Here is a 25,624-nt window from a genome sequence, read left to right as displayed (position 1 = left end):
GCTACCATAAAAACATTTAAGCTTGTTCTTCAACTCTTTTTCTTTGTTACATCTGCATTTCTTTGGTCTGAACAACATAAATAACTATCTCCTTCCACTTCTCAAATAGGTGCTAACATTTGTTCATCTACATTTACAAAAGCTTTAACTTCCTCCCTTCAAATGGGCTGTACAGTAACTATTTTCTTTTCATTCTGTATAATATTATATACCTTAAATTTAAAATATGGACACTTCACAAGATGAGTACTCATCTCAAAAATGGCAGTTATCTTTCAGAGTGCCTGAATTGCAATGCATTAGGTTCATAAGGTGTTAAATTGAACATGATACATAGAGTCATAGAGTCATTTATGGCATAGAAGGAGGCTATTCAGCTCATCGAGTCCATGCCAGCTCTCCGTGGTGCAATCTAGTCAGTTCCACTCTCCACTCGATACCCATAGCCCTGCAAGTTTATTTCCTTCAAATGGCTATCCATTTTCCTTTTGAAATCATTGATTGTCTCCGCTTCCACCACCCTCTTGGCAATGAGTTCCAAGCCATTATCACTCACTGCGTAAATGGTTCTTCCTCATATTCCCCTTGCACCTCTTGCCCAAAACCTTCAATCTGTGTCTCCTAGTCCTTGTACCATCAGTTAATGGGAACAGATTTTCCTTGTCTAACTTATCTAAGCCATGTCTTTACTTTCAGTTCCTATCCTCCCCTCTCTTTATATTCATGTACCTTTCACAGGATGAAAGGATGGACAGATGACTATGTTTAAGCCTTTTGACTACCATTCTTTATCTACTGATTTAGAAGTACATAGCAGCAATCCACAGTGTCTCATACTCCAACTTCTTCTACTTAACCCTATCTCTATCTCTCTGAGGAGATATACAGGATCTAGGAAGTGATAATGAGGCCAAAATTGGGACTCACTGTGTGGAAAATTTCGAATGTTGACAGATGTTTGGAACAGTACATTTTAAGGCCTTAAAACTGCAAATTTATATATTTAATAACTTACTGCTTTGAAAGAAAGAAATATGAATCCTAGTAACTTACCAGTTGTGTTTTGTGGAAAACTTGGCAGTGAAGCAGGACCATTTACTCCAGGAAGAATAACTGGAGAAAGGCCTGAGAGGCCCGAATAGGATGTTGAAGCATTGAGGCCATGCAGTGCATTATTTTCCATTATGCTTTGCTGATGCAGAACTTGCTGTTGTGATGTTATGCCCAAAGCATCTGTGGCCTTCTTCAAACGATCCAACTCTTGTTGAGCCATCAACTGTCGGACAGTCGTAGGAGCAAGATAATCCTTCTCCTTGTCTAGCTGGCATCCTACCGTTTCTTTCACTTTGTTGATATGCTGCTGTGAAAAAATGTGATCTCTGATAGACAAACGTGCAGTATACATAACACCACACAAAGAGCATTCTGTTCTTTGTCCATCAGTTCCAGTTTCATTTATCATGAATGATTTTGCCATGTTTAACTTGAATTTTTTGTCCTTTGCTCGAGCATTCTGAAACCAGACCTGGACAACTCTTTTAGGTAAATTAATTTCATTGCCAAGAAGTTCACACTCTTGCATTGTCGGCGTACGGTAGTCATTGAAGCATGACTTAAGGACTTTTAATTGAAGATTACTCATTTGTGTTCTGAAGCGTTTATGACCATGTCTCTCACTGGATCTTGATGATTTGAGATTACTATAGCTCCCAAATGGACTTGGAGAACAGGGATCGGCTAAACTCGATGTCTCACTTCGGTCAACACTATCATCTACATCATTATCCCTTGATATGAAGCTTAGAGAAGGGCTAGGTAAGCTCATGGAAAGTCTTTCATCATAATAATCAACTGTGGTAGTTGTAACCATCATTGACAATTGATCACTAGCTATTGATGTTTTTAGCTCATCTGAAGACTCAGTAACTTTACTCTCTGAAGTGCTAACTAGATGATTTTCAGTTTCATTGTTTCCTTCATCTCCTGTACTTCCATCACTTATAGCTGTGTTAATAGATGATGTATCATCATAATCTGTCTTACTCTGATCAAAACTGACAGCAGCAGGGACTATATTTGGACTACCTGTGTCTTCATTACATTCTAATTTGAATAATGAAGGGCTCAGAAGATGTTTTGGTGACATTTCTGCTGTTTTACTTACTGGTGTTGAAACTGTAGATGGTGCTTCATTTTCACTTAATGCATCAATCTTGGAAAAAAGTAATGTTGGAAATTCAAAATAATTATCTTTTTGTGGACTTTCACCATCATCATCTTGTGGCATAATGGGGCTTGGTGGGAGGCTGTAGCCTGCTTGTTTTGCTTCATGCCAATGTCGAGAACGAATGTGTGTTTCAAGTGCCGTTTTAGCTTTAAAGAGTGCTCGACAAAAAGGGCATCTTCTATGAGACTGACTTGGACCAAGGGCACGAAACTGCCCCTTTCTTTCACGAGCTCGAGTGTTCTGAAACCAGACCTGAACCACACGTTTCTTCAGGCCTACCTCATTTGAAATGTGATCCAACATTTTTCGAGTAGGATTAGAATCCAACAAGTATTTTTCATATAGTACCTCCAGCTGCTCTGGAGTAATTGTAGTTCTAAGCCTTTTATCACGATGTGGCTCATCGCTACTATTTGCACCTTCTTTATCATTTTGATTGTTTTCTTCTTTTTCTTCCAATTTACGCTTAACTGTTCCAGAAGCTGTATTAGAGGGGGGTGGAACCGATGAACTAGTCTGGGAGGATATCTGTGTAAGAGGCCCAGGAAGCAACTGTCCTGCCATAAGTGGGTTATTCGGGTCAAAAATCATATAAGGAATATCTAAAGACCTATCCAAGATTTGTGAATGGAGGAATTGATTTTGGGCTGCCAAAAAATGAATGTGCTGGTGCTCCTGCCAAAGTTCCAAGGTTGGAAAGGCATATTTACACTGGTCACACTGGTACTGTAACATCTGAGGAGGTAGACTGTTCTGTAAAGAAGTGACCGTTACAGACAGAGGGCTGGATGAAACTGTTGTATTTTGAGGCTGTGAATGAGGTCGCATTATTTGTTGTTGCGACTGCTTTTGCTGCTGTGACTGAGGCGCTGATGTCTGTGGCTCTGATGTCTGTGGCTCTGATGGAGGTGAAGATGTCAGTTTGGCCATTTGAGAGGATTGAGCAGCCTCAATTTGCTTTGGTTTTTCTACTGGTAAGTTAGACTTAGGTGAACTTTTATCCATTTCCAGTTTGGGTGAAGGCATCAGAGGAGTGCTGGAACCAGAACTAGAACCAGATCTAAAACCGGACCCTGTCACTGTTCCTAATGTAGGCTTTGATGAGTCTGTTGGGCCAGAATTATCAGGGTGATTTGACATCATTTGGTCTGTGGCATCCATTGAATCTTCTGTTTGACTATCATCCTGACCATCATCATCTTCATCTTTATAACATTGTTTCTTTTGATGTGTAATTAGATCAAAAATTCGTGGAAACACTACATTGCATTTTTTACACTGATATTGTAAGTTACTGGTTCGTACATAACGCTCATTGGTTAGTTCTCTTCTTTCACTGTCTTTAGTATCAGCTTGATTCTCAAAACTCTTTCGAGCTTTTTGACGTGCATTTTGGAACCACACAACAATTACTCGGGTAGGTAGGTTCAGAACTGTGGATAATTGTTCTATTTCATCATCTTTTGGATAAGCATTAGTATCAAAAAAGTCCTGAAGAACCCTCAACTGGTAGTCTGTGAATCGAGTTCTAGATGACCGCTTATTTATAGTGCCATCTGTCCTGTAATATTCCCCTGTACTAAAACAAGTATCATTTCTGGATTCTTCCAATGTGGTAATAGGTGGATTATTGAAATTGTATGGTGAATCCTTATTTCTTTGCCTTTCTTTAAAAAGGGTATTACGAAACCAATGCTTAATAACTTTCTGCGGAAGTCCCGATTTTTCTGACATTTCTTGAATTTGTTCTTCAGTTGGTGAGTTATTGATGTCAAAATAAGTCCGCAAGATTTTTAGTTGATCATCTGTGATTCTTGTACGTGGACGTTTGAATTGGTGATGCTTCAGAAAATTGGGATCTAAAGCTAACTGTTGTTGACAGAGCTGGGTGAGGTCTGCAGATAAAGAATCCATAGTAGGAAGTTGCAAAGTGAGCTGGGGTGGCAAAGAAGAATGCTGCATCATAACTGGGGGGAAGAGAGGCAGATCCAGGGATACAGGCATCTGAACCTGGGATTGTGAAGAAGGTGGAGGAGGTGGAGGTGGCGGAGGAGGAGGAGGAGGTGGTGGTGGTGGTGGTGGCAATGGTGATGGGGCTGATCCTTGAAGTTTGCTATTCCCTGTTGAGGGAGGTGGTGGCGGAGGGGGAGGTGGTGGAGGAGGAGGAGGGGGAGGAGGCAGCGGTGTAGGTGCAGGTGACTCTGGTGAGGATGGTGTTACAGGATACAATTTATCATATGCTTCCCTATAGTGACATGCAAATATTTCCAGCTCTCCAAAGGGGAAAAACTGATAATGAATATGCTCTTGGTGGCTCTTCAAAATAAGAATGTTTGAAAATAGCTTGCCACATGCTTCACATTCTAACTTGTCAGTTTTCTCATTTTCACCATTCTTGCTTCTCTTCTGAACTTTCTGCTTGTTTTCATTAAACTGGATAACTAACTCAAAGCCAAAGTTTTCCAATAAAGCTTTTGCTGCGTTTCCTCTTGCACCAGATGGAATACGAGGAGGTGGAAGCACAGTTTCCATTGATTTCTGCTTTTTGATCTCTTTATTCTCTTTTAAAGCTTCGGATTCACTTAAAAACTCGTGCTGTGTCTTATTTTCCACTATCTCCATTAGTTCCTCAGTTTCTTTATGGGAATAAGTGTCTTTTAACAACTGGGTCTCTATGGAATTTTGAACATTCTGTTCCTGCTTTGATGGTTTAACTGCTTGTTGCTGTTGCTTTTGCGACAGTTGCTGAGACTGTAAACCTTGATGTTGTTGCCCGTATTGCTGCTGAATTTGCAGTAGCTGTTGCCCTTGAACTTGCTGCTTTAGATCTTCTAGCAGAGATCCTGTCATTGCAGACATTCCAAAGGTCCCTGAACCATGCAAACCTAGCTCTGTATTTAGATTAAATTCAGTGCCTGGCAGATAAAACGGAAAGAGAAACTGTGGCTGTTGTAACTGCAGCAAAGCTTCAGCTGTCATAGGGAAGTGTGGTAACAATGCTGGATTTAGAAACTGAGGTTGAAAGAAAGCAGCTTGTTGCTGTAGTTCATGTTGCAGATGCATTTGTGCCTGGGCTTGGGCTTGGGCCTGGGCCTGGGCCTGGGCTTGGGCTTGGGCCTGGGCCTGGGCCTGGGCCTGGACTTGAGCTTGAGCTTGAGCTTGGGCCTGGGCCTGGGCTGGTGATTGGGGTTGATGATGGACAGAATGAGGAGAAATTGTTTCAGTAAACTGTCTTTTGTTTGCTTCTTTGGCATCTGCATTAATGGCTTTGTTAGTAACTGATGCCATCCCAAGAGAATCTGTAGCCATTTGACCAGTAGCAAGCAGACTACCACTGCTGCCCACACCATTGTTTCCACCTGCAGTGCTACAACTCCCTGCTTCCAGTTTGGCTGCCCTTGCTTTTGTCTGATGGAGCACAGATCTCATATGTATTTCCAGTGTAGAGCTCTGGCTATAAGCAACATTACACGTGTTGCACTTGTAGGGCTTGTTATCTATGCTGCTGTTGGATTCTTGAGGAACTGGACTTGAAGCCTCTTGTAGAACTTTCTTTAGCTTGTGTAAGTGAGATACTGAATTATAGTGAACCAAGAGAATGTTCTTCTGAGTGAAAGATTCTTTGCACACTGTGCATTTGTATGGTCGAGAAGGATCTAAAAACTTTTCCATAGTAAAATTTGGACCTTTCCGGAAAGGCAGTGTTCGTTTTGGTTCTGAACTTAAATCATCTAGAATAGAGCTGCTGTCACTTCCAGTTGGACTGACTTTACCATCCTGATCCATTTCTTCTTCTTTATCTATTTCTTGTATCAGAATATTATCTTCTTGACTGATAACTTCACTTTCTGACCAGAACTCTCCATTCACATGATAGCTCCCACAAATCTGTTGTATCTCAACCTCACTTAATTCAGGATGACTGGTTTCTAAATGTCTCTTTAAAGCCAGAAATGTGCGGAAGCTGCGCTGACAAAGGCTACACATTGTGGCAGCCCGGATAGCATGATACTGCGAATGAATCTGAAGTTTCTGCATGGTCTTGAAAGCCAGACTACACTGGCTACAGCGATACTTGTACACATGCCGATCAGATACAGGCAACTGTTGCCGTTTCTGGAACTCATTTATTTGATCTTGCAGAGAGTCTGAAACCTTAAAACATTGACTTCCATCCTTCTTCCAATTTGCAGGATCTGAAGATTCCTTTGAAATCTTCTGCTCCTCATTTTTTGACTCAATTCCGGACTTTGAGTTGTCTGAGACAGTATTAAACTTTCCCTCTGACGAATATTGACCTGTTTAATAAAAATTGGCATAAGATGAAAGGAGCATATGCTGTAATTCTAAAATACCACTACACTCCTAAATTCCCTACATGAAGTCTAGAGACAGCTGTCATATCGCTATCTTTCACTTTTTTATACAGAGACAGTTAGAACAGCCATAAGGATGAATGCTCTCTGGTATGCTCAGTGGGGAAAGAGACAAGAACAAAATATTATTGTATTCTGATAACATGCTGCTATAGGTGCCTAACAGTAGAAGTTCACTACCTTTCGCCTTCAAGCCATCATGGACTTTGGCCAATTTACAGGTTATAAACTCAATCTGAAAGAAGCAAGAGAGACTGCTCAGATCGAAGGGGACAAATTCCAAACATTTTTGATCCTGGCAGACCTTTTACTTCAAGGCCAATGTAGGGTGGATTACTCGAGTGGCTTGAGAATGTTGCCAAACATGTCCCAAAACTGTTGCTGGGACATAGCGGGTGAATAGAAGTGTCAGATCCTCCTCCGAAGATAAGAATTTGTAGCCCAGTGTTAATGAGATGGAAACTTGGAGAATCCAGGTCTTGCCCCAAATTATAACTCCACTCCTGGGATGGAATATCTATACTGGGACTTTTCGTGTCTACCAAGGTCTCAGTTTAAAGTCTCATCTGAACGGCAACACCTCCTACAAATGCAGCACTCTCTCAGTACTGCACGGACTTTTCAGTCTAGATTATGATACTCAAGCCCTGAAGTGTAGTTTGAACCCATGACATTCTGGCTCAAAGGTAACAGCCAAATTGATATAGTAAATACATTACTACATCATCAAAGATGTCCCAAAACGTTTCATATCCAATGAATTACTCAGAAAGGGGTTTCATAAAACTACGCATATTTTTGATTTTATACAAAGAGAACTCCTCCTCCACCCTCCCTCAACTAGTGTGTCAGCTGACTCAGACAGATTGAGAAACCTGCCTATGATAATCCAAGAACATTTATGTAAAATCCTTTCAGTATCCTGACATACCAATTCAGCAACTCTGATAAGTACATTTCCAAATTACTTTTTTAAAAATTCATTCATGGGATGTGGGCATCGCTGGTCAGGCCAGCATTTATTGCCCATCCCTAATTGCCCTTGAGAAGGTGGTGGTGAGCTGCCTTCTTGAACCGCTGCAGTCCATGTGGGGTAGGTATACCCACAGTGCTGTTAGGAAGGGATTTCCAGGATTTTGACCCAGTGACAGTGACAGAACGGTGATATAGTTCCAAGTCAGGATGGTGTGTGACTTGGAGGGGAACTTGTAGGTGGTGGTGTTCCCATGCATTCGCTGCCCTTGTCCTTCTAGTTGGTAGAGGTCACGGGTTTGGAAGGTGCTGTCTAAGGAGCCTTGGTGCATTGCGGCAGTGCATCTTGTAGATGGTACACACTGCTGCCACTGTGCGTCGGTGGTGAAGGGAGTGAATGTTTGTAGATGGGGTGTCAATCAAGTGGGCTGCTTTGTCCTGGACGGTGTCGAGCTTCTTGAGTGTTGTTGGAGCTGCAGCCATCCAGGCAAGTGGAGAGTATTCCATCACACTCCTGACTTGTGCCTTGTAGATGGTGGACAGGCTTTGGGGAGTCAGGAGGTGAGTTACTCGCCACAGGATTCGTAGCCTCTGACCTGCTCTTGTAGCCATGGTATTTATATGGCTACTCCAGTTCAGTTTCTGGTCAATGGTAGCCCCTAGGATGTTGATAGTGGGGGATTCAGCGATGGTAATGCAGTTGAATGTCAAGGGGAGATGGTTAGATTCTCTCTTGTTGGAGATGGTCATTGCCTGGCACTTGAGTGGTGCGAATGTTACTTGCAGCTAATGTCAAGAAAGTGCATCCCCCTCCTGCAGCAAAGCCCAACTCTTCGCAGTGTAAACATGTTGTTAAAGCACATTTGGAGCAAATGGCAGTTGGAGCAAATGATGTTTAGCATCCAAATCTCAATTTTGCCATCTGGGTTAATTGTTAAACAATTCTCATACAGACCATAGAATATTTAGAAAGTCAACTATCATTTCACTGAAGGCTTACCGGATGATTTACATGACTCTTCTGTAGTAGCTGTTGCAGTATTGCTAAGGAAACATTGCATTTTATCAGAACCAGTTGAGGGCAATATGCTGGTGGGGTTCATTCCATCTGGAAGAGACACCTTTAAAAGAAACACACGAAGACACTATGTAATACACCAGTATGAATATTACATACAAACAACTAGTATATTTATTAAAACAATATGTACTTGGCTTAGGTGACACCTTTTGCTGGAAATCATTCATGGCATTTAATTTATTGAAAGCAAAATCATGGTGAGAGGGAATCTTGCCAATGGGATTCATGAAGCACGTGGAGGAATTTCTATTTGCCCTATCTTTAGTTAACCCAATAACCAAAACATTTTCTATGTGCTGAATTTCATTTAATATAGTCAAACAAAAATATTTGCACTTCAAGGTAGGTGGTAGCCAAGTCAGGAAATGGAGCAGGATTTAATTGGACTCAATTAATGCCTATGTTGGCAATCATCATATTTTCCAGAAACCATGAAAGGGGTGGGGTAGTGGTGGTGTGGATAGGTGGTTCTGGTCTGAAATAGCTCTGTTTATTGGTACTAGAAGGATTGTCAATATGGATTCTCTGAGTTGATGTGCTAAGAGGGAGAGTCATATCTGTGAAGTGGTATCAGGCATGCCAGTCTGACCAAGAGGTGATGCATGTTCTTCCGCTCACATCCAGCATGCTGCATCTGTTCAGAGAGCTAACATGGTTTCCTTTGGTGGAGGTTTTTCTAGCTGGAGCTCCTCTTTCCAAAGGATATTGTGTCAGAAGACCCCCAATGCCGTTCAAAATGTGAATGTCTGACTTATGGATATGCAGTAAAGTTTTTCAAAACCACCCAATTACAGCATGGCATGCTTGACCTGTTACTACATAAAAGAAGTCATACTAGTGTTATGAGAGTACTTCTATTTTATAACTTCTGTGAGGACTCGTGTTTTAAAATTGCGGAAATAGATTCCTTTGGAGAACTGAAGTGATTCCATAAATGCTAGACTTTGTTTTTTTCTTGAAAAGGTCACTGGAAGGACTTAGGGAGTGGCGCAGTGGTTAGCACTGCAGCCTCACAGCTCCAGCGACCCGGGTTCAATTCTGGGTACTGCCTGTGTGGAGTTTGCAAGTTCTCCCTGTGTCTGCGTGGGTTTCCTCCGGGTGCTCCGGTTTCCTCCCACAAGCCAAAAGACTTGCAGGTTGGTAGGTAAATTGGCCATTATAAATTGCCCCTAGTATAGGTAGGTGGTAGGGAAATATGGGGACGGGTGGGGATGTGGTAGGAATATGGGATTAGTGTAGGATTAGTATAAATGGGTGGTTGATGGTCGGCACAGACTCGGTGGGCCGAAGGGCCTGTTTCAGTGCTGTATCTCTAAAAACAAAAAAAAACTTACTGGAAGTCACATGTCTTCTGCTATGTAAACAGCAGGTGCCTTCTGACTATGGGAGTTGTTTACGGAGAAGTGACATGTCAAGATTTATAGTGGTCAAGAGTTGGTTTCATTTTGGCTTGTTTTGAGTCAGTGAGGGGTGGGGGTGGTCAGCCTACGAAGAGAGAAGACACCAGCTCATCCTTTCTCCACCTCTCTGAGAAACCCTGAGAATCTAGTGTGTGATAACTGAAACTCCCAATGCTGCATTTCTCCTGGAAAGCCTGCTAGACTAATCCTCGACGTCGCTTGAGGAGAACTGCTCCAAAAAGATCCTAGTGACAGCTGTCTACGTGTATTTGGGATGCCAGAAATGGGACAACAGATAATATTCCATATCTTATCCTTTTCCTTCAAGAATTAACAAGTATTTGGCCAAAGTTTTTTGTCTTTTTTGTAAAAAGATCTCTGCAGAGAAAACTTCTTTATTTTTTCTTTAACTGGCGTGCGTGTGTGTGTGTTGGACTAAGTTAGAGGGGAACTTTTAATGCTTTACATCTTTACTGAATACGTCTTGTTTTATAATCAATTGACAATTTTGCTGTTTATTAAAGAAACCTGGTTGGTGGATTTTATTCTGAAATAAAAATAAAAATAAAAATAACATTTAAATATATGTTGTGACCTGCGGAGAAGTAGAACTAGAGAAAGACAGTGCACTCCTCCCACGTCTGTCGTAACACTAAATCAAGAGCCAAAGTTGCCTGTGTGGATGTACTTGCCAAATAGCGACCAATCATTTCTGTGAACCCTGGAAAACCTACATTGGAATGACCATGGGAACCTGCCCCATGAGAGTCTAGGTCAGCAGGAGGGCAGATGCTGAGCTGTAGCATTTTCTGTCAGAACACCTTTGGCTACCATGCCGCATACAGCTTGCACATGCACAGGGACAGTAGCAGTCAGCTGTGGCCTGAAACTTGGCTGTAATTCCTTACAGGCATGCTCCAGTCTGACAAACAACTGTTCATCACCACTGTCCACTTTCTGTCACTTATCCATGCTGCCACTGTCCCTTTAATCCATGGGATTCAATTTTGCTAACGAGATTATTAAAATGGCATTTTATCAAGCACCTTTGAAAGTCCATATACACATGAACTGCACTACCTTTATCAATCCTCTCCGTTACTTTATTGAAGAACTTTATCAATTTTTTCGACACAGGGTTGAATTTTGTCAGAAGTTGAGTAGTCCTGGCAGGCGACGAGCCCCATTGGTAGCATTTTTTAGGTATCGGCCAATTAACAGGCTGCCACGGGATCGCCATCCAATTGAGGACAGTGGCCCGCCTCCTAGAGCTGCTAGCCCAATCAGAGTGCCAGCAGCTTGCCAACACCACTGCTATACTTAAGTCTGAGTTAGATAAATTTTTGATCTACAAGGGAGTCAAGGGTTATGTAGAGCAGGCAGGAAAGTGAAATTAAGACCACAATCAGATCAACCATGATCTTACTGAATGGCAGAGCAGGCTTGAGGGGCCGAATGGCCTACTCCTGCTCTTATTTCTTATGTTCTTATGCTAGTGGTAGCCACTGCTGAGGCTGCAGAGTGAGGAAGAGGGTGCCTCCGTGTCAAGGCACCCTCAAAGAGGAGGTAAGTTTCTTTCAGCAAGCCGGGGCCAAGCAGGCAGGCCCCAGCGATCAGGCAGTTGGGGAGGGGGGTGGCGGTGGTCAAATTACAGTGGTGTGCCTTAGCTGCAGGGATGACCATTGCTCCCCAGAGGGCCCTCTGTGGGCCATGGAGTTGCCATTAAGGAAGCCCCCTAGCCCTCCCCCCCGGGAACCAGCTGGGAAGCTGCCAGAATTTACCTGGCAATCTCCCCATGTGGCAGCGGGCCCTCCGTTGCAAGCAAAATGCTGGCAGGGGCAGGAAGTAACCTTTAATTGGGCACTTAAGTGGCTTAATTGGCTGCATGGTGACAGCTGTGCTGCTGAGGTTCCCGCTGCTGGTAACATCCCCTCCAGACACCTTCTCCCCCCCATATTATCAGCCTTCCCACCTCCCGGCCCGTCATCATACGGCTGGGAAAATTAAGCCCACAATTTTCCATCAACAAATCGATGTTAGCTGTCATTAATTAATCTATGTTTTCCTAGGTATGAAGAAATTGACAACATTGATTACTTTTGTGAGATTCTATTCCATATATCAATTTCACTGCAGCGAAAAAATGTCTTCTATGTTCTGATGAAAAATCATCGACCTGAAACTCTCGAGCAGATTTTATTGGGAAGACGCTGGTCCCATAGCCGGGACCGGAAATGGCTGCGAGGCATGTCGGGGGCAGGTGTGGCTGGCTGTATGCAATCCAGCAGTGGCCAGACAATTAAGCTCAATGAGGTGTGAGACCCGACCAATTATGTGGTTGGAGTCGGGTCCGGAGGTGGGGAGTGTAGCGTCAGCTGATGCCTTGTCAGGTGCTGGTGCCATTTTTAAAGGGCTGCCAGCCCTACAGTGATCTCTGCTGTCTGTAGTCCTGGGAGAAGAGCAGGTCATGGAGGAGATTTAGAGATGGCTGAGAGTAGACTTCAGGTGGCCCCATGCTTCCCTGATGCCTCCCTCCAGATGATTCTAGAGGCTGCCAGGGAGAGGAGGCACATTCTGTTCGTGAGGGATGGGAGGAGGCAGCCTAACTAAACCAGCCTGGCTGTAGATAGCTGAGGATGTCAGCAGTCATAGGGTCATGCCAAGAACATGGTTCCAGTACCACATGCAGCTCAATAACCTCATCCAGGCAGCGAAAGTGAGTCCCTCTTAAAGCCTTCATCTCTTGGGCCTTCCATCTGGCGAAGCAGGAGGGTGCATTGGAAGGAGAGGGATTAACCACCCAGCAATGGGCAAAAGGTCAGGGGTTGCATGCAAACAGACTGCAGCATGGAGTCTTCTTCTTTGACCTCCTTGTCTCAAGAGACAATGGGTAAGCGCCTGGAGGTGGTCAGTGGTTTGTGGAGCAGCGCCTGGAGTGGCTATAAAGGCCAATTCTACAGTGACAGACTCTTCCACAGGCGCTGCAGATAAAATTGGTTGTCGGGGCTGTTACACAGTTGGCTCTCTTCTTGCGCTTCTGTCTCTTTTCCTTCCAACTGCTAAGTCTCTTCGACTTGCCACTCTTTAGCCCCACCTTTACAGCTGTCCGCCAGCTCTGGCGATCACTGGCAACTGACTCCCACGACTTGTGGCCAATGTCGCAGGACTTCATGTCTCGTTTGCAGACGTCTTTAAAGCGGAGACATGGACGGTAGGTGGGTCTGATACCAGTGATGAGCTCTCTGTAAACGCGTCCTTGGGGATCCTGCCATCTTCCATGCGGCTCACATGGCCAAGCCATCTCAAGCGCAAACTGACTGCAGCATGGAGTAGTGGCCCAGACAGGAGGCCCTTTGTCATAGCAGAACCTCGCAAGGTCCCTGGAAATGGGCCACATGCAGGAGGCAACTGTGTGCCCCCATCAGTGGCAGCTGGTATACAACCAGCCTGTGTTTTGGGATTGTTGTCACTGGTGACCCATAGCTTCCTTCCCTCTGTCTGCAGGAGGAGATTGAATACAATCGGACAGAGCAATTCAAGACTGGCAGTGGGCTGCCGATTCTCTATGTTCTAACTCCGATGGAGGAGGAGACCATGGAATTGGCTGGACCTCAGGGCGGCCGGAGCGTCACAGACGGAAAGGCAGGGGCACCTTCCCAAGACAGAGAGTAAGGTCACAATGGGGCACAAGGCTGCATCTACAGTGATAGAGCCATACTGCTCATCAGGCATCCGGTGCCCACACGGGTCTCCAGTGTAGGGGTGTGCGCTATGTTGGGAGGGGAGACCCTTGACCCTTACATGTCTCTGTTCTCTCATACAGGTCAAGCAGTGCCTTCTTAAACAGCCTCCGAGACTGTGGGGAGCCTGCCACCTCCCAGTGGCAGGAAGGACCCTCAGAGGGTCCATCATCATGTCATACACCTGCACTGTCCACCAGCGCAGATACTCGCACCTCGGTGGGTTTGCACTCGCGGTTAGATCTGGGCACACAACCTGGTGAACACATCACTGACGTGCCCGAGCAGCTGACAGAGGCTGTGACAGCCAAGCTCTCCAACGGTCAGAGGACTGTGGGAGGCCAGGCCCATGCTGAGCCCCAGGCTCATGATGTGCCTCTGGTGTCAGCAGCATCACAGGAAATGCCGCAGCTACAGCGAGAGGGCCGGCAACATCTATCAGAGATGCCAGAGGAAATGCTTGCCCAAGCGTGGACGATGGAGAAGTCCATTCAGGCCTTGAGCTTGGCATTTTCTCTGACTGTTGCATGAGTGGCATCCTCCATTATGAGTAAAGGCCTGCGTGGGTATACAATTGAAACCCGACCCGGGCCCGACCTGACCACATCTAACCCGAACCTGACCTGGGCCCAAGTCCTTTGGTTTTTTTCCCTGCCCGACCCAGAAGAGCGACCTGACCCGAACCCGACACATGTCGTTGGGCCCCGTCGGGTTCGGGTTGGGTAGCCATGCTCTGGTGAGAGATTGGCGGCTCTGATGGAGAGAAACATCCAGCAGAACATTTGGTGTCTGCAGGACGTTTGTGCAGACCTCCATACCCTCGTTTTGACTATCGTGCACGGCACCAGTGGCAAGGGGAGAGGGGGACAGGAGACCTGGAGTGACCAGCAGGTCCTCTACACTCTCAGGTTAGCAGGGAGGCAGGTTTGCCTTTCTAGGGAGGAGGAGAGGCTGCCTAGCACTGCTGGGAGCTCCTCTCAAGGTGCTCTTGGTGTGGGCAGCTGCTCTTCTGCCCCTCTGCCAGTGTTGCCAGATCCTCCATCATCCCCGCCAACAGAGGGTGGTACTGCTTCTGTGTAGCAGGCCTTCAGCATGCCAGGCCCTTCAGGTCACAGGCATCCAGAGAACGACCGCCAAGGTCATCCCTACCCAAGGGGCAGCAAGGTCACTTTCCTGCCTTCACTTCAGCTGACAGCGCAGGGGGAGCACCTCATAAGAGTTCACGCAAGAGAATAAAGAAGAGCACATAGAATCACGGGGTTATCACGAATGATTGTGTCCTTTACATACAGAGGATAGTCCTCTGAGGACAGTTGTAAATGTGAATTAATGATTTCTTTAAAGCAGAATTGACCTCCCTCCAATGTTCAATGAGCAAATGCCTCCTGAAGCAAGGAATGCGACAACAGTGCTGCATAAAGGTAAGTCTTTATTGGTGAAGGTACAGTTGGCAATAAGGATCAAAGGTAACACAAATGTATAAGAGCATCACAAGCCTCCCTTGCACGTATCGCATGGCCACTCTCCTATTGTCCCTGGGGTGGTTCATCTGGCCTGGCTATGCCCATCCTCCCCCTCCGCATCCTCATCGTCCAAGGAGGCAGTATTCTCTTTGCTGTCCTCGTTGCTCATCGGCTCCACCTTTTGCAGCACCAGGTTGTGCAATGCACAGCAGACCACCATGGTACATGAAACCCTCACCGGGGCATACTAAGGGGTTCCAATGGACTGATCTAGGCACCTGAATCTCAACTTGAGCAAACCAATGGCTTGCTCTATGGTTGCTCGCATTGTCCTCTGGCAGGCGTTGTACCTCTTCTCTGCATCTATGTGAGGGTTCCTCACAGGCATCAGTAGCCATGTCCTCAGTGGGTACCTCTTGTCTCCATGGATCCATCCCTCGGTGGAAGGGAGGCTGGAAATGTTCTGGCACCTGGGACTGCCATCATGGCAACTTTCCAGCAAGTGTGCACAGAGCTGCAGGATCCTTTTATGGTGGTCACAGACCAGTTGTATGTTGAGGGAGTGGAAGTCCTTCCTGTTTAAGGCTTTGGCTGTTCAGGAGCCTTGATGGCCACATGCATATAGTTGATGGCATCCTGCACCTGGGGGATCCAGCAAGGGCCCCGAACCCTATGGCCCTTTCAGCCTGAGAGTTCAAATCCATGCAGGAACGCACATAATCACCAGCCCTGCTGAAAAAAGCGTTGGTGACCTCCTTGATGCACCGCTGGGTCACTGACTGTGAAATCCCACACATGTCCCCAGTGAATTCCTGGAATGATCAACAGGTGAAGAAATTAAATGCCAAGGTGACCTTCAGTGCCACTAGTATTGCATTTCCACCAGGTTCCCTGGGGCACAGCTCATGCTGCATTATAGCACAGAGGTCAGTGATGACCTGCCTAGAGAGGCGGAGTCTTCATTGGCATTGTCTCTCAGACATCTGTAAGTAGTTGAGCCTTGACCTGTAGACCATCTCTGGAGGGTACCTCCTGTGTGAGGGAGCCCCTTCTCTTTTTCCTCTGCGACCTTCTTCATCATCTGGAGCCACTGCTGACCTTCCTGTGAGCTCACAGGTTGTTGCGCTACAGCTGCAGTGCCTGGCCTTCTCTCCTGCGCCTCCTCTTCAATGGGGTTCCCTAAGTCTAGATGAATGAGGCCCATGAGAAGTGGTCTCTCCCTAAATGCTAGTCCTTCACTGCCAGCGGCTCCCCCTGCTTGCCAGACCCCCCACTTTTCAGCTTTGCCGAGGTGGCAGTTCTCCATCGCCCCCCTTGCAATGGCCCTCCCACAGCTCAGATACCCTTGCCCTGATTCCTCACGCAATGCCTGATGTAAACCTTCCCCAACCTGCCTAGCAGTCGATGGTTGCACTTCTGATGGCCTCCCCATAGCAGACAGCCATGCTCACCCACCTCCACGTCACCTCCTTGCAGCAGGTGAGCTTTTGAAGCCCTGTGAAACCCGTGTGCAATTTATAAAATTCAATCCTGACCATAAAATCGCTTTCAATTGGCCTCTTAACTACCTTAATTACCTGGCCGTTGGAACTTTGCCGTCCATGTTTGCCTGTCTGACATGTCCCATCCCAATTTTATGCCACCGCACCCCACTGCTCATTGTCCCATGGGTCCGCTTAAAATTCAGCCCTCTGGTTCTCCATAGGTACTGCCTATCCTGCTGAATGTTTGCAGCATTTTCTGTTATTATCTCAGATTTCCAGTATTTGGTATTTTTTTCTAATCTCTAGTCTTGCTTGAGGCTCATTATATTGAACTCTCAGCCTCTAGATTAGCATATTCAATCCAAGTTACAGTCCAAGCACTGATCTTAAATTAACATTATCTATGCGACTTGGCATTTTAAGGAGCTGGATCATGCATTCCCTTTACTTTTTATCCAATGAAAACAATTTTAGTTTTGTGATTTTCTCTTTATAAGAGCCACAGTTATTCTTATCATTCTTCTCTGAACTTGATTTAATCAGTGGGAATGAAACACAGGCAATCATAATGCATCTGTAATAATGATCTTTTAACACATCACAGGCAGCCAATGCAGCACTTTAATTAGATTGCTAATTCTGCCATGGAATGTGCAATATGTGTACTGTCATGAAAACCCGACATGCCAAATGGGAAATATAAATTTCATTGGTTGGAACTTTGCCTGAGACTTTTGCTGGAAATTCTTACAAATAACTTTTTAAAAAAGTAAACTGGCACCCAAGATGGTCACTGCAATTTACATTTGAAACACCAAAGAATTAGACTACAGACTATACGACTGACTCAACCTAGCCAGAATAATGGGGTGCTCTCTGATTAAATTACCTGAAATGGCCTCATCAACACAGTTATCAGGGGCCATCAACACCCATTGACTTTGAAAGAGCCAACCCCCACCAAGTGTGACAGGACAGCTTGAAGGGTAGAGCCTTGAATCTCAAAAGATTCCAGAAGGACCTCATTAATAACACAGAGAAGTTTGGTAATGTCATGTGACTGCTTGTGCAACTCTGGAGAGACTGTAAGCTTTGTCAGACAGAAAGCAGAGAGTAGTAACTGAATAGCCATTGTTACGACCTGTGAGGAAAGGGTCTCAGGCTCCCCTTTTGTCCCTTCTCTGGTTTGACTGCAACAGGGTTTATTCTTTTAACACAGTGATTTAGCTTACCACCTCAGTGAGCACTTGCTCCTGTTCCTCGAATATAATTGGAAGTGAACCAATCAGACAGGTTTTCTTGAGTTTAAACATGAAAGATGTAAGTTTATTAACCTTATCACTCTAAACCGGTTAAAAATTACTAAAATACGCGATATATCCACACTCACGAGAGGCACACACACATAGAAATAGATTACAGAAGGGCTTTATCCATGTCCCCTAGTTGTTGACTGTGCTGGGCTGTAGGTTTGCAGCTGAGGCTTCGCTGGAACTTTACTGGAGAGAGGGAGACAGAGAGAGATTGCAGCTCTTTTGCTGGCTTACAGTTACAGTCTCTTTCTGAGGTACAATTCATAAACTCCCAGAGTTACACAAGCATTAATGTGATGTGACCACCTCTTTGGTTTTGGAATCAGCATCTTCTGGAATGATGTTTGAAATTCAAGGCTGTTCAGACAAACTTGGTGGGGTGGTGGGGGGGGGGGGGTGCGGTTTGGCTCTTTCAAAGCCAATGGGTGTTGATGGCTTTTGACGATCATGTTGACAAAGCCATTTTAGGTGATTTAATCAGACAGCACCCCATTGCTCTGGCTAGGTTGTATCAGTCACGTTGTCTCCCAATTGATCCTTTGGCTTTTCATGTGGAAATTGTGTGTGGCCATCTTGGCTGCTCTGTTCCTTTTTTTATTTGTAACAGTCTCAGTAAAAAGTCTCAGGAAAAGTTCCATATGAGCAAATTAATATTTTCCATTTGGCATGTGAGATTTTCATCACACCATCCACGGAACAGCTCTCTCTCTCTCTCTCCAATAAAGATCTAGAGAAGACCCGGCTGCAACTGTTAAAGCCTCAAGCCTAAAAACCACCACAGCCAACAACCAGGGGACAAGAATTGAACCACCTTTTCTGTCTTCCGGGGCCCTGAGAAGCAAACCCGCAACCATGCACGTGGCCCAGCGAGGACTTTAGGACTACAATTTCAACTGAGGACTCTGGGACTGATATACTGTATTTAAATTCCATTTATTCTGGACTCTACTCCAGCCACCAAATATGTTTCCCTTCTGTAATCTATTCATGTGTGTGTGTGACTCTCATGTGGTTGTGTGCTTGAATGCGTAGCATATTTTAGTAATTTTAACCGGTTTAGAGTGTTAGGAGTAATAAACTTACAGCTTTCTTGTTTCAACTCAAGAAAACCTGAGACCCGTTCCTCACCTGGACTGTAACAGTGCTAAAAGGCTACACAAAAAATAAGCAGAAATCCAAATGCTGTTCGGAAGCGCTGCACTTTCAGGCACACATCCACTGTCAGATGTACGCTTACCCTCTCAGTGAACAAACATCTGAATCACACAATCTACTACTCACAGACTATTCCTGGTTTTAGTTTTAATTGCGATTTTAGCACAAAATTTAGAATGTGAAGGCATCTTCATTGGAAAGCGACATCATATGTGAGAAAAGGTTTAGAAGCATTATTGGAAAATATTTGAGACAAACTATGTTATGAGAAACAGTGCATCCAGCTTCCACTTTACAAGTTGCCTCTTATGAGATCTTATTAAATGCTATATATGCATTGTTCATAGTGAGCAAAGATGTAATTGAAACCTATTGAAAAAGATGACATGAAATTAACATTTTCTTTTATAAACATTAAATATTTGGAATTATGCTAAATCCAATTAATATGAAGTGATGTTGGATATCCTCAGAATTGACAAAAAAAGCTACAATTTATAATACCATGCCTATATGTATTCTTCCAAGAGTTCCCATCTATTAGTATTAGCAATCCTTATCCAGCTTTATAGATGATAAAGACATTACACTAAATATCTAGATCAAATAATCAGAACACAAACATCAATGCTATAACATGATGTGCCAATCATTAAGTTCATACTTGTAGGCTAAAAATTAATTTGCATAGTTTGCTTCTACACAGACGATGCCGATTCCTTGGAGGCAGACAGCTCCGATACTGTTACCTGCACGGCCCGTGTGGGTTTCCAAATTGATATCAATGGATAAATCCACACATGCCGCGCAGGCAGTGTCCCACAGCACTATTTGCCCCGGGAATCAATTTGAAGAGATCCTACACGATAAATGTCTTAGGCCTTTGTTTCCTGTAGTTTCACTATGAATCAGAGTTTGTGATCCTGCCAAGACTCCAAGATCTGTGTATACTATTTTGTAAACAGCCACAATTTATAGGCTTTTAAAACCCAAACATGGGACTGCATTTTCCTCCAAACGAGATAGTTGTAGAAATGGCAGTAAAATTGAACAGTGAAGCCTACTTTCACCTGCCTGCCCCACAGCTCCATTTCCCTCCTCCACCCTTCTTTGCTCTCCCTATGTGAATGTGGCAAGCAGGGTTGGGCTTCCTGAACAATTTTGCTGCCATTGTACCATCTTATCACCACTCCCCAAGATCACCTGGTGAAAGGTGGTGATAGGCCAGGGTAGTGGCAGTGAGGCCAGAATTTTGCAAATGGAGGGAGACTTAGTAGTGGCCCGCTCTCCTAATTTAGCCCCCAGCATTTACCTTTTTAGGCCTCAGTCTCAGCTGACTTGGCACACAGTTGGGGTAGAGTGGTGTGCATGATCTGAAATGTGAAAGTGAAACTGACTCATGCGTGGTGATATTGTAGTGAATTTTCACTGCCTAGAAAGAAAGACTTGCATTCAAGAAACTGTCTTATCTAATCCTGCAGAAATGTCTCAAAAGTGCTTCATATACAATGAATTACTTTGAACAGAGCGACTGTTATTATGCTGACAAAAATGGCAGGAATTCTGCACATAGCAAGCTCCCAAAAACTCCAATGAGATAAATGGCCAGTTGATACATTTTGGTGAGGTGGACTGCAGCCAAAACACACCTCCTTGCTTTTCTTTGAGACCTATATAAAGTCCATTTTAACCACTCGAACAAGCATTTGATCCTTTGGTGCAACATCTCTGCCAAAGGACAGCTCCTCAAATAATAGAACACTCCCTCTGCACTGGATTGTCAGATTAGCCTATGTTATACAAATTCTGGAGGGAGACATAGAGGCAAGATTAATACTGATTAAATCAAACTGACCAGAGAATATCTCCGAACAAAGAAAGCAGAATTGTAAACAACTGTGTGCTATATATTCTATGTATATAACTCTGTGTAATTGGTTAAGAGCAATATAACAGAAGCTACTAATAAACATGGTGTGGTTTAGTTGAACCTGTTTAATATGACTGTGGTGACCATATGCAAATCTCTCCATTATTCTTCTTTAATAAAACTGGCACAGATTAGGAAACTACAGGAACAGAAATGACACTGCATTCCACTAGGCTGGTCTCAAAAACTAATACCCTACATTGACCACTTCCTCAAATACCTATCCAATATTCCCTTAAGTTTTTCCACACAATTTGTCACCACTACCTCCATGTGCAGTATGTTCAACATGTGTAACAATCTCTGCATAAGGTAGTTAAATCTAAATTATTTGTAAACCCACCCTCTTCGTAGCTTAAGCCCATATTCCTTGTTTCGCCCTGAAACTTCTTCATGTCCAGAGTAAAGAATCACAAGCTCTTCAATCTTTTCTGATAGCTCCCAATGCTTTGGGATGGATATTGTTAGTTACTTTTCTCTGCACAATATTCAGAGGTTGGATATTTTTGATGTAACACAGCTTTCTTCTCTGCTATCTTTGAATACTCACTTTTATTGCATTATTTTCCCTTTTCCACAAATAACATCTACTGTAAATATTCACCTGTTCAAACAGCCCGGGTACTGCCTTGCAAAGTAGTTTTTTTAGATTTCTCCTGCACACTGGTGTAATCTCACAGATTTGCAAAGACCTAGCAGCTTAGAACTTCTCTGCACCTACTATGGACACTAAAAAGGGAAATAAACTTACCTATGGCACTTGCTTCTTCCCTTGAGCCGTTCTTTCCCACTTCCTCACAAGGGCTGCATTTAATTTGAACTACGAAAACTCCTGCCCCATCTTACAATACAGGCTTGTACTTCTCACTTCAGTCATTGTCATTCTTGAAACTTATTATTGCACAAACACCTCATTAATGACATTAACAAACTCAAATTGTTTCTTTTTGAACTCTCCACAATTATTATTAATCCATTTTGGATATGCAATGTTATGATGGTACTTCTATATTTCCTCAGGGCAATGCCTTGACCAATCAGAGTCAAGCTGCCTGGTTTAAATTTCAAACAAAACTTCGCAGTTAACTGTCAGTCACCATAAACTGGTGCATTCTGCATGACAATGCCTCTACCAGAGTCCACTTGCCAACCAATCAGCACTCTCTTCTCATACAGTGTAAAGTTGTTGCTTTCCCTTACATTGGTATTCTTGTGTGTTGTCCTGATGAGTGCAAGATGAAAAGCTTCGACAACATGTCTCTATTTTCAGCAATACTTCTATACTTTTTGTTAAGTATTTTTCTGAGCACTCATGTATTTTAGAATTATGGACATTGTAATATTTGGGAAAACTGAAAAGGATTCCATGGATTTTTTTCACTGTGATCATTGAAGCGACACTGAGAGGTCTTGTTTGAAAACAACATTTGCTGGAAGTCATCTGTCTTCAGATAAATACCCAACAGGGGGCTTATTTCACCTGGGGAAGATGTGCACAGAGAAGTGACAGATCAAGGTTTCTAGGGGTCAGGAGGCTTGATTCTTTAGATGTTTTTGCTTTCGCTTTGGACAGTGAGTTGGGGTATGGAGTGTTTTGAAAGGAGTTTTAAAAAGCAGCCAAGGGAGCAGTCACCCCAGGTCAGCCTTTGCCATCTCTTTGAGAAGCTCTTAGAAGCGAGTGTAAGAAATAGAGAAATAGATACTGCATTCCTCCTGAAAGGCCTGCTAGAAACCCCCGATGCCGCATTTCGCCCAGAAAACCTGCCAAACAGATTTTCAACATCGCCTAAAAAGAACTGTTCCAGAAAGATCCAAGTGGCAGCCATTGACAAGTATTTAGGACGCCAAACCAAAAAAGGGACAACTGACATCTTTTCATATATTCTCTGTTTTTCTTCAAGCATTAGCAAGTATTTGGCTAAAGTGTTTTTTTTTGTCTTTTTTTGTAACAGAGCTCTAAAAAGCAAATCTCTTTTTTCAGTTAACCTGTGTGTGTGAGATGTGTGTGAGGGGCTAAGGTAAAAGTGAACTTTCATATTTCACTCTGCGTGTTAATGCTTTGCTTCGTAACTGGTTACGTCATTTTGTTTTATAATAAACTGATAATTTTGTTGTTTATTAAAGAAACCTGGTAGGTGTATTTTATTTTTGGATAAAGAATGCAGTCTATGATTGACTGTATTGATAACTTGGAGAACATTTAAATATATGTTGTGATCTGTGGAGAAGTGGAACTAGAAAAGACAGTGCACTCCTCCCACCTCGGTCATAACAGTAGGTATATACAGAGCAATGTAACCAAGATGACTGGTTACTAATATTTTCTCACAATTTACCACATATACCTACATTTTCACTTGAATTACTAGAGGAGAATAGAGCCCAAAGTGCTCAATATTGTATTCAGCACTCTTAATTTAATGGATTACTGAAGAATAAGGTAGCCTATTTCAATTTATAATCAAATCTCTTTGACATGATCTTAACTTTCACTGAATAGCCAAAAATTATATCCAAATAATGTTTCTGTACTACCTTAGCTAGTCTGGATTTTACCAGCTCCCTGACGTCAGGCGTCATGGTGGTGGGGCCCTGAAAATACCTCTGGGAGAGGCCCACCACAGGCTTCGATGCCAGGAGGCCCCACCGCTGCTTGGCGACGGAAACATAATTAAAATATATATATATATTTTTTAAATATGTTAATTTATTCAGATTAATGAATAGATACTTACCTCGCCGTGCCGGCCAGCCGTCTCGCTGCAATATTCCAGCCAGTTGGCGGAACTCCCGCGCCTTGGATCTCCGTTCAGAGATCCGAGATGGAACACTGGTTGGGAAGGGCGAGCAGGTAGGTTTCATGGCGGGGAGGGGGGGGGTGGGGAAAGAGGAGAAAACCATTGCGATTGGTGGAGGGGATGGTGGGAAGGGATGAAGGTGAAAGATATCAAACTTTGGGGGGGGTGTTGGTGAGTGAAGGTCAGGATCATGAGGTAAGTTTTTTTGGGGGAGAGGGCAATTAAGAAAGTGTTTAGTTATGGGGGGTGGGTGGAAGAGGGGTTTGAAACTTTCCATAAATTTTTCATTTCAATTTCACAGGTCCTGTATCTTTAAGCATTTAAATTAAAATGAAGGGCTGCAAGCCCTTTAAAAATGGTGCTGCGCCTGCGCAGTGGCGCCAGATGCCGTTGCAGGGGATGGAGCGCCCGCCCACTCGACGTCATTGGGGCAGCCGGTTCACCCCGGACATGTAAATGAGCTGCCGGGCTAAACATTGCGGCGGCTCCGCACTGCACATCTCGCCCGTGCGCTACTCCATTTTTGAAGCTCGCCGAAAATTCAGCCCATTGTGTACACATTCTATTGTTATTTCAATGTGCTTTATTTTACATTTATTCACATTAAAACCCATTTACTATTACTTAAGCCAACCGTTGAATGTGTCCAGATTTCTTTGACTGCTCTAAATCTCTTCCAGACAGATTATCTTGCCACACAAATTGATGTCATTAGTAACTTTCATCATATTACAAGATGTACCCTCCTCCACATGAGCTGTGTAAATAGCTGTGAACTAGAAGAATCTCCTATATGACTCCACGAGTCACTGACCTCAAGATGGAGGCTATCGCTTTTAGCTTTCTATTGGTGAATTTTTAATTGGCCAGTTAATTTGCAATAAATGCAATATGACTCAGAATTTCCTCAGAGCTGCTTCTGAGATTTCCACTGGCGAAGCTAAGGGAACAGCTGTGAGGAAATGACCAGGCCTAATCTTCTTTAACAGTCTTAGATATAGAATGTTATGAAATGCTTTCTGAAAATTCTAGTAAATTGTACGAATAGTGCTTACCAACTAATCTGGTTATTTCCTTAAAGGATCCAGTAGGTGTTACTTATTGCTTCTAAATCTATGTTGACTGTTCTTTGTGGTCTGTAAATTGACAGGGTGCATAAAATACTCTGTAGCTGACCAGATGAGAAAGGTGTCTAGGGGTCTTTCTCGGCCTTCACCTGGTTTTATTGTAACAGGCTTTTAATTTTAAACACACGGTGTTTTGAGCTCCCCCTTGGTGAATCCTTGTTCACCACTTTCCAATTATAAGGCAAAGAAATGAGCATAAACAGGCTTTCTTAGGTTTAAAGAAGAAAAGTGAAATTTATTAAAACTTAAACTCTAATTTGGTTAACGTCGACGGATACACGCCACGCCCCACACTAGCATGCATACGTGATATGCACATGCAAATAGAGACAGAAACAGCAGAAGAAAAGATAAAGTAGAGAGGTTTGAGGAAATGTCAGAAGAGTTTCTTGTTACTGTGCTTCAAGCTCACTGTAGTCCTTTTCTCGGGAGTTCTTACTTTTTGTTGGGGCCCAGTATTCTTCTTACACTTTGTTCACTCTTGGAGACTTTTCTCTCTTGGGGTTCCTGTGTCTTCAATGGATTCCAAAGCTGGTGAGGAAGAAATAAGCAGACAGG

General features: G+C 43.8%; 1 protein-coding gene across 1 annotated transcript in view; it reads right to left on the bottom strand.

The window, feature by feature from the left end:
- LOC137370042 (zinc finger homeobox protein 4-like) overlaps positions 1–25,624 on the bottom strand; it is a 340,565-nt gene that overhangs the window by 11,519 nt on the left and 303,422 nt on the right. Inside the window, exons 9-10 of the mRNA XM_068032076.1 lie at positions 8,576–8,696; positions 1,054–6,525 (exon numbers count right to left, since the gene is read on the bottom strand). Of these exons, the coding sequence (XP_067888177.1) occupies positions 1,054–6,525; positions 8,576–8,696 (5,593 nt within the window). The remainder of the gene's footprint in view (positions 1–1,053; positions 6,526–8,575; positions 8,697–25,624) is intronic.

This window comes from Heterodontus francisci, chromosome 5 (assembly GCF_036365525.1).
Source record: "Heterodontus francisci isolate sHetFra1 chromosome 5, sHetFra1.hap1, whole genome shotgun sequence".
NCBI classification, from domain to species: Eukaryota; Metazoa; Chordata; class Chondrichthyes; order Heterodontiformes; family Heterodontidae; genus Heterodontus; species Heterodontus francisci.
The sequence above is the reverse complement of the archived record's forward strand: the minus strand, read 5'-3'. Positions and strand labels throughout refer to the sequence as shown.